This window comes from Thalassophryne amazonica, chromosome 18, assembly GCF_902500255.1.
Source record: "Thalassophryne amazonica chromosome 18, fThaAma1.1, whole genome shotgun sequence".
NCBI lineage: Eukaryota > Metazoa > Chordata > Actinopteri > Batrachoidiformes > Batrachoididae > Thalassophryne > Thalassophryne amazonica.
The window spans coordinates 43,479,127-43,492,875 of NC_047120.1; the positions used below are offsets into that span (position 1 = coordinate 43,479,127).

Sequence of the window (13,749 nt, forward strand, 5' to 3'; positions counted from 1 at the left end):
AGTCTTGGATCACTATTCAGGGGTGGATTTCATTTTGTGAGCTTGCTCACCAGTCACGTGTTAAATCTGCATTGATTCTTGTTGGGTCTCATCAGTAGAGTGATCCGTCCATGTTAAAGGCTGTTAGTGCAACAGATAACTGAAACAATCCTGCAAATGGTGATAGAAGCACCAGCAAAATGCTCCTTAGACATTACTCTTTTGAAAAACCCAATTGGCTACTTGACTTTTCAAAAGGCAGCCAGGTAGGGGTCAATTGAAGAATTACTTAGGGGTCAAAATAAGAGATGCTCCAATCATATTGAAAGCTATACCACATTATTTGTCTGATCACAAAGATTCCAAAAAGGTATAGTTTGAACTATCCGTGACTGAATGTTATGGAGTTATGTGGTAAAAACAGCAAGAATGGTGACAGTGGTCAATTAGGGAATAACTCTGTTGTGTCTGATGATATGCGGATGAACATGCTGGAATTTACAATCGCAAATTGAATTTTACCGGCGACGCGTAAGTGGAGCTGATAAAAAGGAGTTTTACCGGCCAGTAAACTGATATTTGCGACTGTAATCCAGCATGAACGTCCGCAAATCATCAGACACAACAGGGTTATTTCCATTCTATCCAATTCCATCGTTTGCATGGTTTATTTTTCTGTAAGTAATTCAGTCGGTGAAGCTTAACGTAACAACAGTGTCTTCATGCCAAACTGGAAAATCTGTGAGCAGACCCACAGATTTCTCCATCTCATCAGCTGCATTGAGTTAAATCCATCAATCAATCCAGTTAAAAAATCCACTTATTTCTGCGGTGTTGCTCCGCCATTTTCTGTCGCTCTCAGCTGACAGCACCATGATTAACACCTGCACAGCAACGGGGTCAGGGCGTGGAGTTATATTTCAAATTTGAAACGGTCAAATAGTTTTCCATGGTCTACTTCATATTTTACAGTCTGAAATCTCACACAATTAACCAATCAGATTTGCAGAACAAATGTAATTGGATTACAATTAAAGTTTGTATGGGGGTGAAAAGGTAAGTTGCTCCAATTTTGGTAAAAGTGGTGCTAATTATTGGTTGAGCTAATAGGATTAATAAAATGGAATAGTTTTGACTGTGTTGAATGCTTGGTCTCCGAAATATAGGTCAAACTGTGTCGGCGTCCATTGGATTCTATGACATGTGACATATGTTACCCTGTAACCTGCTAACTAAGCATGACATACGGTGCAAACTATTCCTTTTTTTTTTTTTTTTGTCTGCCTTCTTCCCCACATAAACCAGCTTTTAAATGTAGGTGTGTGCACGCTTGAAATCTAACTTTGTTGCCAGAGGTGGGACAAAGTCACAGTCATTTTCAAGTCATCAATCTGCAAGTCCCAAGTCAGCTTGCAAACAATTGGTGGTCATTATGACTTGAGACTTGACTTGGGACTTGCTGATTCATGACTTGAGAGTTACTGAATGGTGACTTTGCCCCACCAGTTTGTTACAATTCATCGCATTGCAGCATTTTAATATTTTTTTATTTAATGCAGATGCTTTTTATGAGTTCATTCACGTTTGGCCACTATAATTGACACCTCTATAGAATTCACACACACCCACTCATCTTCAACCGCTTAGTCCAATCAAGGGTTGCGAGGGGCTGGAGCCTATCCCAGCAGTCATAGAGCGCGAGGTGGGGTACACCCAGGACAGGATGCCAGTCTGTCGCAGGGCACCTCTATAGAATTATGCCACATAATGTCAACATCTATCTATCCATCCATTTTCTAAACTCATTCCAGTTAATGGTCATGGGGGACTGGAGCATATCCTAGCAGTCATTGGGTAAGAGGCGTGGTACACCCCAGTGGTTGGAGACCAACTGGACGCCCAGGCTTTACCTGGCTGTGGCACATAGATGGTTATTTTAGAGATGTGGGGATGGGCCGGTTGCCTGGCTGGTTGGTTGGCATTAAGGACTCAAGGTGGTTCGAAGATGTTGTGGATGCGTCAAAGCGTGACACATGCATGCTCTCAGATTTGACTTGCTTAAATGCACAGGGCTAGTTACCATTAGATTCCTGGCATTGGTCAGCATGAGTGTCATATTATTTATTTCTCTGAGATTGTGATTTAAATAAAATGTTTTCAAAAGCCATCCTGGTGCTTATGTAGCAGCTAGTACTGTCTTGTCTACGCTGTGTTTCTGTTGTGACTCTTCCCACTCGCTGCCCTTGGGACATGATCATGATCTTCAGCACGGGAGGCAGCCGCTCTGTCCAGTTGGCTAAAACCCCGGGCTCTGGCCTGAGTGGCCAGAGTATTCTTTGGCTGTTGGGGGGGTGATGTCTATTGACTACCATATGCACAGCAACTCCTGCTGGCCTCCATCACATGTAATTATATTAATACATTTGGACTGTGTTAACATCAATGACAAAATGGAAACTGTTCTACATGTGTTGCTCTCTTACATGAAGAAGTTACCATCCATAATGCTATTATACCATTGTATGAAAAATATCAGTTTTACGGTGGCTGTGAAGTGCAAAAACACTTTTACAAGTCCCGGAACAAATTTACAAATGACAGATTCTGATTGAAGGGGAATGTACTAAATGACAGACATGTCCCATTCCATCACTTTCAGCATTTGGTACATTCCCCTTCAGTCAGAATCTGTCATTTGTAAATTTGTTCCGGGACTTCTTGTAAAAGTGTTCTGCTGTTTGTAAAAGTGTTTTTGCACTTCCCTGCCACCACAGTTTCACCACCAAAATGATGTTTGAAAGTGCAATTTATCTTAAAAACAACAAAAAAATCCCTGAGAAACTGTCTATTTTATTTTGCAGGGATTTTCTTGCATTCATCAGGGAAAATTTGACGTAATTAATTCTAAATGAAGTGATTATCTTCTTTCTGGGTTAGAGGTTGTTGAAGTACCATGGGGAGAGCACATTTCTCCCCTCAAATCACTCTCCTCATTACACTCAGCACGACTTCCAGCTCTCCTGGCAAGCTCAACTTCTCATTTCAATCTGCTGCTTCTCCACCTTGGATCATGTCTTAAAACTGTTACCTGCCAAAGTTCCTTAGCGACTCTGATAATAAGTCAAGGAAGATTCGTCTTCCATGATCTTTGATCCCCGATCTCACTGTACTCTCTCTTTTAACAATGCAGCATTAGGAAGATACAAAGGTACAGTATATATATCCTTTTACTCTTTTCATTTTGTCACCGCTCTGTTCGTCATCCGTCAGGAGACCGTCTCTCATTTGTCATGTGTTTGATGCTGCAGTCGAGTCTGGCTGCAGGTGACACAGTTGGATTCCTATAGTTCAGTGTGTCCAAGAGTGTGAGGTGAAAAATGGCTGGTATGAAGGAAGCAGGTTTTTATCTCTGTTTACAGACTACAACCCCTGGCAAAAATTATGGAATCACCAGCCTCTGAGGATGTTCATTCAGTTATTTAATTTTGTAGAAAAAAAGCAGATCACAGACATGACACAAAACTAAAGTCATTTCAAATGGCAACTTTCTGGCTTTAAGAAACACTATAAGAAATCAGGAAAAAAAATTGTGGCAGACAGTAATGGTTACTTTTTTAGACCAAGCAGAGGGAAAAAAATATGGAATCACTCAATTCTGAGGAAAAAATTATGGAATCATGAAAAACAAAAGAACGCTCCAACACATCACTAGTATTTTGTTGCACCACCTCTGGCTTTTATAACAGCTTGCAGTCTCTGAGGCATGGACTTAATGAGTGACAAACAGTACTCTTCATCAATCTGGCTCCAACTTTCTCTGATTGCTGTTGCCAGATAAGCTTTGCAGATTGGAGCCTTGTCATGGACAATTTTCTTCAACTTCCACCAAAGATTTTCAGTTGGATTAAGATCCGGACTATTTGCAGGCCATGACATTGACCCTATGTGTCTTTTTGCAAGGAATGTTTTCACAGTTTTTCTCTATGGCAAGATGCATTATCATTTTGAAAAATGATTTCATCATCCCCAAACATCCTTTCAATTGATGGGATAAGAAAAGTGTCCAAAATATCAACGTAAACTTGTGCATTTATTGATGATGTAATGACAGCCATCTCCCCAGTGCCTTTACCTGACATGCAGCCCCATATCATCAATGACGGTGGAAATTTACAGGCAGTCATCTTTATAAATCTCATTGGAACTGCACCAAACATATTGCTTTAAACTCTGGACCAAATACAAACAACATGGGAAGGTTGTTAAAGGCAAACATACTGGTAGACCAAGGAAGACATCAAGCGTCAAGACAGAAAACTTAAAGCAATATGTCTCAAAAAATCGAAAATGCACAACACAACAAATGAGGAACGAATGGGAGGAAACTGGAGTCAATGTCTGTGACCGAACTGTAAGAAACCGCCTAAAGGAAATGGGATTTACATACAGAAAAGCTAAACGAAAGCCATCAACACCTAAACAGAAAAAAAAAAACAAGGTTACAGTGGGCTAAAGAAAAGCAATCGTAGACTGTGGATGACTGGATGAAAGTCATATTCACTGAAGAGAACATGTAAATTTCCACAGTCATTGATGATATGGGGTTGCATGTCAGGTAAAGGCACTGGGGAGATGGCTGTCATTACATCATCAATAAATGCACAAGTTTACGTTGATATTTTCAAGATGATGATGAGATGATAATGCATCTTGCCATAGAGCAAAAACTGTGAAAACATTCCTTGCAAAAAGACACATAGGGTCAATGTCATGGCCTGCAAATAGTCCGGATCTTAATCCAATTGAAAATCTTTGGTGGAAGTTGAAGAAAATGGTCCATGACAAGGCTCCAACCTGCAAAGCTGATCTGGCAACAGCAATCAGAGAAAGTTGGAGCCAGATTGATGAAGAGTACTGTTTGTCACTCATTAAGTCCATGCCTCAGACTGCAAGCTGTTATAAAAGCCAGAGGTGGTACAACAAAATACTAGGGATGTGTTGGAGCATTCTTTTGTTTTTCATGATTCCATAATTTTTTCCTCAGAATTGAGTGATTCCATATCTTTTCCCTCTGCTTGGTCTAAAAAACTAACCGTTACTGACTGCCACAATTTTTTTTTCCTGATTTCTTATAGTGTTTCTTAAAGCCAGAAAGTTGCCATTTGAAATGACTTTAGTTTTGTGTCATGTCTGTGATCTGCTTTTTTTCTACAAAATTAAACAACTGAATGAACATCCTCCGAGGCCGGTGATTCCATAATTTTTGCCAGGGGTTGTAGATCACCCACAGATTGTGTAGATGTGTCTCACAAAGCAAGCAAGTGGTCAGATAAGGACGTCTGTGACGTATGTCACAGAAGTCCAAAATGACTTCCAGTTTAAATTCTGCTTAAGCGTTACTCAAACATGGAATTGGCGTAACTTAAGATGTATAACTCGAAATCCCAAACATATTTAACTGGAATTTGTAAACTGACTTGCACAAAGCAACTCCTTGATATTGAGCGGTGCGTTGATGCATGTTTTTGTTGAGGGTTAGAAGTACAAACATACGCACTCTGTAGGTGGACTACACAGACATTGGGCTTATAGAAGCTGATCTGGTGTCAGCTCTTTGCAATGTACTGATGGTATGGATGACTGACAGGGAAGCTGATCCCTTATCGACAATGAGCAGCAGCACCCCGGAGACTGTATTTAAGTTAACCTGACTATCGGCCCCCCCTTCCCTCCCCCGGCCCCAACCACACATCCTCCATTAATTTAATTGGGTGTGCATCTTTGTCCCACTGCAGCATGGGTGTCAGGGTGATGGACACTACTTGGGTGTCACGCAGGGGCTCGTCTTCTACGCGTAAAACCTCTTCCACGCCACCAAGCGTACATCCCTCCGCCCCGCCCACTGATGTTCTCATCCCCGGGCAGCCTGGGGAATTTTGTGACTCCCCTACCCCTACCCCTCCTCCCAGTAGCAGCGACCGAGCCAGGTAAGGCTATTGTGCCCGTCCTGCCTGTTCTCACCCACCCACGCCCACTGCTCCCTCCCTGCCGCGTGTGCCGTGCCCTGCAGCTGACACCAGAACAGCATTGTCTGCTCTTATACTCCCTTTATCATGTCTGTGATCCACCGCTGTTTTGCTCCCCTGCAACGTGCTTGTATGCTCACACTGTCACCTCCATGTGAACCCTGCTGTTTCACTTCAGTTGCAGCATTAAATTTCATGCTAAGTTAACCCTGTGGTTGCTGTCTCAGTTCCTTCTTATTTTTTTGACATTTCTCTTCTTAGAATTTGAAGTTGTGTATGGTGTCAGTCAGAATTTTCTGCTTGTGATGTCTCTTGGGCCACCCTCATGGATGGATTTGAAGTAAAAATTCCATCTCTCTTTCTGTTCTGATTCTTTGTTATGGAAATATTTGAGAAGAGTTCATCCATAGTTCAGTACAAATGGTAAACTACTGCATGTGCATGATCTACCCGTTTTATTTTTAGTCCAAGCCTCTTTAGGACCATAACGCTCCATTGTCACAAGGGACTGCAATGGATGAGGTGATTAACATTTGTTTTGCTTCATATTTCTGTCATTGGTTGATTTTCTTACACATTTATTCTTTATTTTCTTCCACTGGACCCCTTAATTCTCCTTTCGAGCACAATAATTAGTTTTCGTCTGATTTCCTTCTTCACAGTGACACAAACTTACCAAACAATGTAATCAGTTCCCCGTGAAACTTTTGATATTTTTATCGTTGCAGCTCAGATGAAGCGTCTTCCAATTGGTCGGACTCCTGTTATGTGTACCCCTCCCCCGAGGAAGAGAGGCCGCCTCCCCCTTACCCCTTTTCCTCATCTTCCTCTTCTTCCTCCTCTTCCTCCTACTCGCTCCCACACCACCAGTTCTACACCCGGGCACCTCCTAGTATGCGTCCTGTCGCACCCGGTCCTGACTCTATACCGCCTGGCCTGTCTCCTCCCCCCCGCCAATGTGGATACAGCCCACCACCATTGCCCTCCATTTGCCCCTCCCCCCAGCAGCTTGATGTAAACTCCAACCCCAAACCCAACTGCTTGCACCTGACCAAACAGGCTTCCCTGCCTGACGCATCGCATGCGGCCCCGTTTGAATCGAATGGCTCCACCCTTTACATCAAACCCCCCCTCGTTCTTACTCGTCACGATTTGTTCCCGGGTACTGCTAAACCCCCTAACACCCCCTTATCCGCTCCCCCTCCATGGGCAGCCAGTGCCTCTAACCAAGAGAGAGGAGCCAAGCTGATTAGGTAAATACAGAACTCTGCCTAACACGTTCATACTTGGTGTTCCAACACAATTCATTCACAAAGGCACAAGAAGAAAAACCCCGCAGTGACATCGAAGCCTAAGAGGGACAATACGGAGAGGATAAGGAATGGGTGGGATTGAACTACTCCCAACTGTGCCACCCTGTTTGCTATTTTATGTATTTCCTTCCATTGTCAGATCCTTCATTCATGGAATTTGATGCTCTTTACAAACTACACCTTCTGCACCAGTGGTCATTATCAACCCATCTTTAATTTAACAGCCATGTATGCAGTCCATAACTTTCCATTTTACCAGGATATTCAGGAGCTGGTTGCCAGGCAACAAAGGAAATTCAAAGCTTTTTGTGAATACCATTATAAAAGTGGGCGTAAATGAGTCATACCAGCGGGCCCAGTCAGCCCTTAGTGGTAGACTGAAACATCAGACCTTGACTAAGAACACAACATAATGACGTGTTTGGAGGACAAATGTAACATTACTCATCAATTCACTTAATGTTTGACATTGGATTCCATCCAAAGAAGCTCAGCTGTGATGTTCCGTTATGACTTTTAAATGTCTACAGTCTCAGTCATCCATTGCCGTCTCATCTGCTCAAAGTGGGAAGGGGCTGTTGTGGAGCCGAAGAGTCAAACACGAGCATAAACCGGTTATGTTTTACCTTCCTGCTCTCTCTCCTCATTGGCATTCTGGCTGCATCGCACTTATAAAAGTCAGGAAAATCCATGAAACCATCAGGGTTTATTTGGGATTTTTGCACTGCTTCTGCTTCACTGCAGTATAAACTGTCTGCCACAGTGGTCACTCCAGCATTCTGACATTGAACCCTGGGGACGCTCATATACTTCTTTTAATTTACCAAGAGATTTATGGCAGCAGAGTGGTTGTGCACGGGCAACTTGTAACTACTGGTGTGTTTTTCTCTGTCTCTTCAGTACACTAAAGAACAAAGAGCTGTCTCCGGTGATCGGACAGAAAGTAATCCAGGGAACAGCAGCCTCTGGTGGACAGTTGCAGCACTCTGAACACAGCCCACACTCCATGAGGAGAGGTATTACAAGGCTGCATGTGCATGACAAACGCTCACTCATAGTCTGACCCATGAAAATTAACAACTGATTATTTTTACGTTTTACTCCTCAGCCAAGAAACTGGCCCCAATCCCACCTAAAGGACCTTACTCCCAGACAGGGGCCATGTCTGACCAGTCAACAGGTCAGCCGTCTCCTGTCAGCCTGTCGCCCACTCCTCCTAGCACACCATCTCCATATGGCTTCAGCTACCCACAAGGGTATGCCACTATTGGCTCCCCGGGACAGCTCCAGACTGCCACAACCCCATCCCTCTCTTCGCCACCCTCACTGGCTGGGACTCTCACCAAGGCCAGGCCGACCCAGAAACCGCCCCGCCAGAGGCCCAGCCTACCTCCTCCTCAACCCCCAACCACTCCGGGCACTAGTCCTCAGTCTCTAGAGCATTCCTCGGGTCTCCTGGACAGCTTGTCTCCTGGGGAAAGCATGTCCACAGGTAAATTATATAGATTACAATACAACAGTACCCACGATAAACATGGTAGTACTTTATTTTCTACATAAGAGCTGTGAAATACTTAAAATACACTTCACTCTTTGAATCTCTGAGAAACTTTTCATTTACTAAATTATTTTCCACTCCTTTAAATTCAGTCCATTGATGTAGTTTTGCCAAATCATACAAAGTGAAACCGCACTGCAAAATCTTACTACCATTAAGCGTATTTGTCAAATTCTAGTCAAGATATCTACACTCTACACTGAATATAAAACATAATCACTTAACCAAGTAAAATTTCAGTCAGATATAAGGGCTTGTTTTTAGACAATACATCTTAGTATTCTGGTTAAGTGGACGTGTTTGAGAACCATCTTGTTTTGAATCATATCTGGCACCAAGCAAGATTTTTTTTTTTTAACTCACCATCATTTTTACTCTGAAGATGATGGTGAGTTAAGTTCAACTTGGTACAAGTTAAAGACACCTTCTTTTCATGTAAAAAAAAAAAAAAATTCCCAATGGAACAAGTGAAAATTAATCTTTTTAGAAATAAGGACTTAAAATTAGCTGAGAAAATACAAAACCAGTGGTGTTTCTGATCATTCTGGTGTCAGAGGCAAGATTTAACCAATGAATGGGGTAAGTGTGTCCAAACTTTCCAAAACTTTGCTAAGTTTTGACTGGTATTGTCAGTTATCCACAAGGGTATATCACTATTGGCTCCCTAGATAACCGCCTAACTGCTTTTCTGGAAATGCTTCTGTACAATATGTTCAATAATTCTGTGTAACACTTAAATTACCGCATATTTTTTCATAATTATATAAATATTTTCTGTAATAATTTGTCAGGTTTATATTCAAGTGAACTCTTGAGGATTGCATGTATCAAATGTTCAAACACGACTTACGCAGTTAGTTAAACTATGTCGTGTTAAATCGAATTACAATTCTGGGCTTTATAGTCTACTTATTTATTCATCACTGGTAGGTTCTCATTATGTTTTCATCTGTTTTTCCTTCCTTCTCGACTGCTTTTGTCGTCTCACTTGCAGCTGTATGAGGCGAGCGTTTCAGTGTGATTCTATTTGGGAGGGACTTTTAGGGTAAGCAGGAGATCCTGTGGTAAAGCCTCACCTCCCCACCCTTAAACCCCCTCCACCACTGTGGCCAAATGTGAACTCGGCTCATGGTGAAGTTGCCATTAGGTTAGGGATCAGGCTTACATGTTCCTTGCTAACGTCGAGCGTTAGTTAAGGACAGCCAGCTGCAGGCATGCAGAAACTGATTCTCGCCTATGGCAGCTTCACACTAGAGCCAATTCCAATATACTTGCAAATGATTTGTCACAATGTTTTACAAACACATACGTATTGTGTCCAGTCCACCGCTAACCCGTTTTGTTGGCCTTTGCATGGTGGCTGAGGCTGATGCGCTGCATGGCTTTCATGGGCCGTCCACTCTGAAATGACTACAGCGAATGCCCTTTGGTGCTGCCAAAAACCTTTTCTACCGTCAGGTCTCTTATCTCCCTCACTCCACCACCACTGCCATGGCTTTGACAGTTGCTGCCCATCGCAATCAGTGTTTTCCTCACTGCCCCCTGCTGTTCCTCAGTGAGCACACTTCCTGTCTGTGCACTGTCATATTACATCACACTGTTGACATCATCACTGTCACATGAGTACAAAGAAATGACTGTTAATGGCATAAAACAGAGGTCATTATGTTAATATGCACTTGCGAAACTACTTTAACAGTGTTTTGTTTGATCAGTGACTAAATGCAATTCACCAGCTGTTGTCAACGCCCATTACTCATGTCTGAGGTCAGATGTAAGAAATGGGGACACATGATATTATTTTTTTCTCATATCCTTTTTTTTAATGTGGGTCATTTAAATCACATCCTGTCCAAGCTAAAAATAAATTTACAGTCAAGGCCATATGTTTACATACAACTTGGGTAAAAAATGTAGTTTTCCCACAACAGTTCACATATTAATTCAATCAGAATCTCTCTCTCTCTCTTAAAATCATTCAAATACAGATTTATTTGAACCTGTTTCCATTTATTTATTTATTTTTCCTTTATTTCAAATTAAAACCCAGAAAAGGATTAGGCAAATCCACATCTTATTACACACAGCCGTTTCTCAATCATCAGGTAGCTGAGGCAAAACAAAAATAGCAACAATAAAACATCAGATAAAAGCATATCCATATCATAAAGCGAAATATTTCATTGTGTCCTGTGTTTGCCACAGTTAAAAATGACTTCAAACCAAAGCAACTAACTTGCTAGTAGGACTTAATAAGTTTTTCCAGGCCCTTAACACAGTGAGTCTTTGGTCAATGTACCCAAAAAACACTGACCAGGTTTTTCAGTTAGTCATATATTTGCCTACGTTAGTATACATACTTCCTCCCCATATTAGGTGGTATTGCCATGTAATAGCTTAACTTGAAATGGCTAGGATATATTTTTTTCTGGACATTTATCCTAGTCCTTCTCAGAGAATTTTTGTAGATCCAAGGTTTTGACAATTAGACAATCAGAAGCTTATAAAAGTAATTGAAACTATTTCTACAATCTTCCACATAGTTATCTTGGTGAACCTATTGAAAATTTGACATTATGAGTATTAACTGACATGACCTTGTCAGTATTATTTTTAAACAACTTTATATAAAAATATAAGTTAACACACATTTTGTTTGGTACACTGAAAAAACAAGAAAACTTAATTAACACACATGAATTAAGTTTGTTCAATGCAAGTTAACAAGTTATTGTAATATTACTTGTGAAGTTGGGTCAGCTTAATATTTTCGTGTTAGCAGTTGAAGCACTTTATTAAACTGGTGTAACAATTGTCTTTATTTCAGTGTGACAATGAAATGTGTAAAAGGTTTTATATGGGGTGTATATTAGCATTTAGGTTCAGCTTTGAAGTTTCGCACAAACAGTTCAATCGTAATAATTCAATTGTAATAAAGGAATTTAAGGAAATGCTGTATCGTACATCCCTCACATGCACTGTTTGTTTATTTCCATTGTGACTGCAGTATTAGTAGCACCATCCAGCACTGACGAAGCCACATGTGGAGAGCTGCCTGTTTCCTCTAGATCTCTGCTTTTGTCAAACATTATCTTTCCATTCTGCTCATCATCTCTGCATTTGTGCTCCACAGATTCACTCTGCAACTTGGACATCCCCGTCATTGACATGGAACTGACGATATTTTTGACTTGCCCCACATTTCTCCCTTCAGGAACTCGGTGGCATGGTTCGAATCCAGCAACACCAAAGCGGATTCTGAGGAAGAGTCTGAGAGCACAGCACTATGACATCACTGATCCCTTCGTCCTCACTTCCCCCCGCCTGATGAAACTCTACGCTACAGCCATGCCATCGTGCTTGAACCCTACACCTGCTAGTTCACCTCGACCGCTCCTCTGGATCTCATTTTCACTCCCCACCTGTGCTTGATCCAGAGGAGCTGGACTGTACAGAAAACAATCATTTAAAAAAAAAAACAAAACAAGGTGAACTCTTTTAGAAAGAAAAAGCAACTCCATGAGCTGTCTAGCGTCTACGTTTGATCAGACACATCATTTGATATCTTATGTTGGTTTGGATCATTAGGTTTGATCTGGGGCACATTCATTTTTTTTTTTTTTATAAAACTCATTTATTTGATATATTTTAAGTTTTGCCTTATTTGATCCACTTGCAATATTGCCTTTAACTTCACACATAAGACTTGAATCAGCCTGCTGGGAGGAACTGCTGCTTCTCGTGAATGAACAACAACACAGTACTCTACATCTGTCCCACCATTATACCTGCTTCTTCCTTCGTTCTGTCACTTTTTTTTTAAATCTTCCTGTGCTGCCATCTCAGCGTCCTCCTCCATTCTTCAGGGGTGCAGTTCACATCCTTGGCAACAACCCCGTTCCCACCTGTGCATTCACTGTGAGTGTGCCAGTATGTGTGTTTTATGTTTTATTGGTGTGTGATGTATTTGGTAACTGTACTTACTTATATGATGTTGCACTGTCGGTGTTGTTGAGCAAAACAGCAATGCATGTCTTTGACCTTTCGGAAATACTACCAGGTTGTCCAGTCACATATTTACATGGCGCTCAGTCAGGATTTTAATCACTGAATATTTATTGTTTATACTGTATATTTTCAGAGTATATGATATGATTTACATTATGGAGCAATCATATTTTCTGTCTACAGGATAGTTATAACTGTAACATTTCCTACATATACTTGATGTTGTCAGGGAGCTATAAAGTACATGGCTTTTGGAGAGTACGAAACGGATGAGCAAATGCAAAAAAAAAAAAGGTTACCAAGATGATAAATGGGGAGGAAAAAATCCATTGCACAGAATTATTGGAGCTGCAAATATTGTTGAATGGGATTTTGTTATGTTATGCAGAAACAGTAATTCATATTGTAACAACAGGAAGGCTGCCTGCAGGATGCAGCAGTAGAACACAAAACTAACCCCATCCTTATGTGTACTCATAACAGGCATGCACATAACTGGTACTCCTGCTTATGCATGCTAAAAATAAATGATGCACAGGAGAAAACACAAGGAAAATGCTTTATAAGAGGAAAGCAATGATAGATTGTAGGAAAAATGTTTCCATCTGCTGTGCATCAATGATGTTGAGCACACACGAGCATGATGAGCACCAGTTATGTGCACCCCTGCATAAGAATACTTACTCCCACCAAGGTCAAAACCCGCAGGTTGCATCCTGGCTCTGCCTTGGAATTTTATGGTTTCTAATGCAGGTTTGTGCCAACCCTTTTACTATGATTTGTGAAAAATGATTCATTATCTAAACACCCTGGTAAAATGTATTTGAAAGTTATTATTTCTGTCCCATTGATCTGGATATGCCAC

At 41.3% G+C, this 13,749-nt stretch overlaps 1 protein-coding gene across 9 annotated transcripts in view; it reads left to right on the plus strand.

Moving 5' to 3' along the window:
• LOC117531614 (rho GTPase-activating protein 44-like) overlaps positions 1-13,177 on the plus strand; it is a 143,546-nt gene extending 130,369 nt beyond the window's left edge. Inside the window, exons 17-23 of one of the 9 annotated variants that reach the window (XM_034194760.1) lie at positions 3,170-3,187; positions 5,775-5,966; positions 6,734-7,258; positions 8,219-8,334; positions 8,427-8,810; positions 9,871-9,921; positions 12,010-12,147. In XM_034194760.1, coding sequence (XP_034050651.1) covers positions 3,170-3,187; positions 5,775-5,966; positions 6,734-7,258; positions 8,219-8,334; positions 8,427-8,810; positions 9,871-9,878 — 1,243 coding nt within the window. In that variant the 3' untranslated portion in view covers positions 9,879-9,921; positions 12,010-12,147. Of the gene's footprint in view, positions 1-3,169; positions 3,188-5,774; positions 5,967-6,733; positions 7,259-8,218; positions 8,335-8,426; positions 8,811-9,870; positions 9,922-12,009 lie in introns of all 9 variants that reach the window. The other 8 variants (XM_034194761.1, XM_034194762.1, XM_034194758.1 and 5 more) reach the window with 8 other exon arrangements.
• Positions 13,178-13,749: the final 572 nt, after the last annotated feature.